This window comes from Alligator sinensis, unplaced genomic scaffold (assembly GCF_000455745.1).
Source record: "Alligator sinensis unplaced genomic scaffold, ASM45574v1 scaffold811_1, whole genome shotgun sequence".
Classification (NCBI taxonomy): Eukaryota; Metazoa; Chordata; order Crocodylia; family Alligatoridae; genus Alligator; species Alligator sinensis.
The window spans coordinates 281,165-286,734 of record NW_005842579.1 but is presented as its reverse complement, the minus strand read 5'-3'; the positions used below and the strand labels follow the sequence as shown (position 1 = coordinate 286,734).

At 61.0% G+C, this 5,570-nt stretch overlaps 1 protein-coding gene across 1 annotated transcript in view; it reads left to right on the top strand.

The window, feature by feature from the left end:
- The first annotated feature begins 1,501 nt into the window (after nt 1–1,501).
- PEAR1 (platelet endothelial aggregation receptor 1) overlaps nt 1,502–5,570 on the top strand; it is a 30,706-nt gene continuing 26,637 nt past the window's right edge. The window contains exon 1 of the mRNA XM_006032605.3: nt 1,502–1,634. Within this exon, the coding sequence (XP_006032667.3) occupies nt 1,502–1,634 (133 nt within the window). The remainder of the gene's footprint in view (nt 1,635–5,570) is intronic.

Genomic DNA, 5,570 nt, shown 5'->3' with positions numbered 1-5,570 from the left:
GCCCGGGATTGGCAGCAAGCGGGGTCCCAGCCCCCTCGCCCGTGCCATCCGCTGAAGGGTTAAGAGCGCAGCACGGTGACCCCCTCCCACCATCACCACCCCTGCGGTCCCTGAAGCGTTTAGCATGGATTGATCCCCCCAGCAGTTTCTCCATTTCATCTCTGGCGCGGGGGCTCCGGGGGGAGTGGTAATGGACTCTGACAATGAGGTAATTAACGGCTCTGCTCGCTGGAAAACTCTCCTGGGCCTCGGGTCCTGCTGCTGCTGCCAAATGCAGCCCTGGGATCGGGAAGCTGGGGGCTGCGGGGACCAGGCAGGGCCAGGGTGGGGGTTGGGGGGTACTTATAGGGCTGTAGCTGGACCTGGCCCCTCTTGTGAGGAGCTCGTGATGGGAAGGGAAGCACCTTTGCACACTCACAGCCAGGGAGAACGAAGGCTGGGGCTGTGCCGAGGAGAATCCTCCAACCCCGTAGCAGTATGGTGCCCATGACACGCGCAGGAGGGCAGCCGGGCCCCTCCTCACAGCCCAGACCGGGCAGTGCATTAAGCCTGCAGTGAAGTCAGTGGAAAGATTTCTTTTTTTCCCCCCAAGCCAGCACTTTTCTATCAGTCATCAGGGGCCTCGTGGAGCCCAGGTGATTGGCATCTGCAGAACAGGCAGCAAAGGGTCTCTGGCATTGCTCCAGGGGCTGTGAGCCGCCTGGCTTGCCCAGGGAGACTTACCCTCACCCTGCTGATCGCGAGGGCCTGGACCCGGGAGCTCGTGGCAGCCAAGCCCTTGTTACCCATGAACCAGTTGCCGAGTGGGGAAGGGACCTGGGCAGTGCCAAAGCAGCTGGCAGTAAGTGGAGCTGCAGTGCCGGAGCCTGGAAAGGGGCTGGCCCAGCGTACAGCACCTAGCACCCTCTCCTGCCTTGCTGAGTCCCCTCTAAATTCGTTTCACCCCAAGCATGTGGCTGTTTTGCATCGTGGCCAGGCCAGCAGGGTCATTATGGGGGTGGGTGGGGGCATGTTCCTGACCCTCCTTTCTGCCCCCCAGTTTTTGAGCAGGGCAGGGTTGCCGGAGGCTGCCAGCCCCGCGGAAGTTTTCCCTGTAAGTAGCAGGCTGGCACGTATCCACGCCATCTTCGCCGCGGCGAGAAGCATGTCCTTGGCGGGCACACTGGCACGTTCGCGGTGCAGGGCCCATCACCGCCGCAGAGCTGGCGCTGCTGATGCGGGGCTGCTCGGGACCCGGGGTTTGCTTCGCTCAAGTCCTGGATCCACTTGGCCGGAGCAAGGGGCCTGGTCAAGCCTCTGCGTGATGCAGCAGGGCTGGTGCTGTTCTCTCTGCCGGGCTTCCTGGCCGTGATTGATGCCTCCCCCCATTACAACCTTCTTTCCAAAGTCCCCATCAAAGCTCTTATGTGGGCGCCCAGCGGATATAGGCAGGGGCTTATTGCTTCCTCCAGCTTGTCCCTGGGGGTGGAAAACCTTCTTCCCCTTGAGTTCGGGGAACAGGATGGCGCAGCTGGTGCCTGGGAGCTCCCTCCAGCTGGGATCCTGCGGGCCTGATGTGGCCAGAGCCACCAGTCTGAAGGCTACTGGGGCCCACTCCACTTGCTCCTCCCATGCCTGGGCTGGCGGGGACCCAGGTGAGATGGATGGATCCCCTCCACCAGCGGTAGTCGGTGACCCCTAGCACTATGCTGGGACCCCCTTCCCCTTCTCTCCACTCATTACCCCCTACAGCAGGGGCTGATTTCCCTCCCCCCAGAGCTGTTTCCCTTGCCGGGGGGTACAGAGGGTGCAAGTTGGGGTCTCCAGTCAGGCCTGGGCATCTCTCTTGTATCGGGGACTCTGCCACCATCCCCTCCTGGCCGCGTGGATCGATTGCCGGACGCTAATGGGCATTTGATGAAGCGCTGGGGAAAAGCAGCGAGAGGCAGAGGGAGATTTACGGCTGCGCCAGGCCCTGCGCTCCGGGGTGATTGATGCCCCACCATGTGCCGCTCTGTGCCCCTGAGTCTCCAAGCACTTTACAAGCATTAATTAATGAAGCCTCTCACAGCCCTGTGGGGACCCGGCCTCGCCCCCGCCCCCGCCCTGCAGGCCAGGAAGCTGGGCTCTGCTCGTGGCCAAGGGGGCAAGGAGGGAACCCAGGCGTCCTGGCTCCAGCTCCGCTGACCACAGAAGACTCGCGTTGGCTCTCGTGCTGCCGGCTGCCTTTGCTCTCACAGCCTCTGTGGCTTCACAGCTCAGACCTCATCCTGGCTGCTCCGGCCCAGCCGGACTCCTGGGTTCCCCTTCTAGCGTGCCCTAGTTTATTTAAAGGGCAGGCCTGGCTCGAGCTGCTGCACGAGCCACAGCCCTGGGGCACTTAGCGGCCGCGCAGAGCGAGAGCTGGCAGGGGCCCAGGTGCCTGTTCTGCCTGACAGCTGCTAGGGCTGCCCACAAAACCCATGAAGTCAGGGGTCCCCCTGCCTGGGGCTGCCGGGGCCTTCCAGGCAGGCCGGCCGTTACCATAACTAATAATTGACTCTTTGGGCAGCGGAGCCAGGAGCCCCACGGCCTTGCTGCTGCCTCTGCAGGTAGGGAAACCGAGGCACGAGCCAAATGCTGCCCTGAGTCTGAGCAAAGGAGAACCCAGGAGTCCTGATGCTGAGTCCCCTGCTCTGCTGCCAGATCCCATTCCCCCCGCAGTGTGGCAGGGGAAAGAGCCCAGGAGTCCTGACTCCCAGCCCCTGCTGCTGGACTGCCGCAGCCCAAACCCAGAGTAATCTGGGTTTCTCAGGGACAGCAACCAGAATCTGGAAACCTCTCTTGAAGCTGGAAATCCTGTTCTTTCAGCACCCGGGCCCATCTTTCCCGGAAAGATTTTCTCTTGTGCTTTTGAAAGCTCAGAAATCCCCACCCTGGGGGATCTTTTCCTTGCTCCGCGGCTCGGAAAATACGACCAGGGAGAAGCTATTGGTCTCCCTTGTCCCTCCATGCATCAGTGGCTCGCGCTGCCTGCGGCCCTGTGGTCAGGGCTAATGCACTTGGTGTGGAGGCCAGGGGAGGGATGCCGTTATTAATGCCTCTGAATAAGAGCGGGTTATTGATTGCCATGTCTCAGCGCGCTGGGCCGTTTGCAGGGAGATGGGGCCAGTGCTCAGCCCACCTGGGCACGGAGAGACGTGGCCGTAAGAGAGCCCCTGCTGCTTTCCAGGTCTGGGCTTGCACCTGAAAGTGGCAGGGCCGGGGTCCTGGGGTGGTCCTGGCTGCACTTGGAGCCTGGAGGGATTGTGCTTTTCAGCTGGGATCAGCATTGTACTGTATTGCAATGGCAGCTGAGCTGTGCACGTTGCCACAGTACTCTGGGAGCTGGGGCTTTAAGGGAAGGCACCTGTGGGGGCATCCCCAGAGCGGGAGGCACTGGGGAAACAGCAGCAGGCAGTGTAGGATATGGGACATCCAGAAGCAGAGGCGTGAGCTGGTGAGGGGTGGGGAATAGTTTTACCCCCACCGGTGAGTGGGTATTTGTGCCAATTGTGCCCTGAAACAAAGCCCTGGAGGCACAAGCCTTGTACAAGCCCCTTTCCTCTTGTAGTGTCAGGTGCTGTACAAACAGCCCCAGCTCTGTGGAACAGCTCAGACCAGGGGGTCTCAACCGGTTTAGACCAAAGGCAACCCCCATTGGACTGGAGGCACCCACAGAAGAGGCCGCCTCTTTGTTTTCACCCAGGTTTTGATGCAGGAAAATACTCGAGCAATTCATCCATCACCGGTGAGTGGCAGGCAGGAGGGGTTTGAGGCAAGTGCTTTGACGGGGACTTCTGGGATTTGCTTTTGGTCACCAGCTGCTTTGCAACTGCCTAGGAGTTTTTGGCCCAGTTGTGACTGCTGCAGGAGCAGTGGGAATGGGCCAGGACCTGCGGGCAGGGTGCAAACCTTCCCGAGACCCCACTGCTGGCAGGCCTGGACCCCAGACCCCGGCAGCTTGTGGCTGCCGGAGCTCAGATGGTTTTGCAAGGAGGGGACAAGCATCTGTCCAGATTCCTGGTGGAAAAACACCCCCCTCCCCTGCCGCTCCCCCCAGCTGGGTTTTCTGCCCAGATCAGGCCCTGGGGGCCCAGCCCCTGCTGCCCTGTGCTCCACAAGCCCAGAGCTGCTCTGATGCACTTGACCTAGGAGCTCCTTCCCCCACTTCTTTTCTGGTCCTTGCTGCCATCAGGAGCTGCGGGGAGTGGGGGGAGCTGGAGAGGCCTCTTTGCTCTAATGAGGCACAATTGAAGTGATGCTTAACGGTCCCTGAACAATGTTTTTGTCCCAGCTGGGGGAATGGGGGGGAGAGGCCAGCTGGGTTTCTCCATCATCTCTTTGCCCGTGTTGAAGTGGAGCAGGGGACAGGTTGTTTCAGGGGCAGTGCCCAGAGCTAGGGGCTCCCTGCTCTCTCGTGGGTGAGGGTCTGCAGGAGGAAGCTGTGACCCAGAGCTAGAGAGCTGGGGGGAGTGGGTCTTGAAGAGGAGTTTGCTAGGTCTCAGCATCCCAAGTTGCCATGGCAATGGGAGAGCATCCACCCCCTGCCTCTGGGGGTGCCCTCTTGCCCCTCGGGATAACACCGCTGAGGCCATGTGCATGCACCGAGGTCACAGGCTCGATCCTGTGATCTCCTGAGGCCCCTGTATTTGTGATCTAATGCAGGGATCCAGGCAGGACCCTGGGTTAACAGGTTGCCCTTCCAACCCTGGTGGCCATGGGAGGGAGCACCTGGGGTCTCTGCCACATTTCCCCACGGGTCCCACCCCCATCTCCTTCCCCTTCCTTTGCAGAAAGACCGGGAACCCCCCGAGCCATTCGCCTTCCCCCCCCTGCAGGCCCATCCATCATGGAGCCCGGGGCCGTTGAGCCTGATTTATGGTGTGTGGGGAGCTGGGGTCCTAATGGAGCGGGCAAGGGCAGGGGGGCCGGAGCGGCGCGCTGGAATGTGAAAATCATTATGAGTGATTAGAGTTATTAGCGTAACGAGGAGAGGCAATTAACGGCGGCTTGACATCAATTGAGGCTGGCTAATGTACTTACTCTCAAGGAAGAGCTGAGCGCAGCGTGGGCCAGCCTCCGCCAAGCCCCCTCCCGCCCGGGTTGGGGGGTAAAACCAGCCCCTGAGACATAGAGCCAGGCTGATCTGGCACAAAGCCATTGGGGATCCCCCGGGGGAAGAGCCAGGCCCTGGGGTTGAAGCCAGGACCTGATTTTTCTCCACTTTCTGCTCTTTGTGGCTGGGCCCGGTGAGCCCTGGGCATGTGGCATCTCACCAAGCTTGTGGGAGAGGGGAAGGAGATGGCAGGGATCGGGCAGGGTTTGGAGAGGTGGAGATCCTTTCAAGGGTGCTGCACTGGGTGCAAATCTGGTTCTCCAGATCAATGCAGAGGTGGAAAATACCTGGATGCCCAGGGGGGTCCAAACCCCGCCCCCCCGGCCCTCCCGCAGGTGTTTGCAACAGAAGAATCTCTGCTGTTTTTCTGCCGTCCGAAACCGAGTGCCAGTGTTTCCCAAGTGGGGTCTCAAATTGATTGGGGGGGGGGGGGGGGGGGGGGGGCGGGGCGATT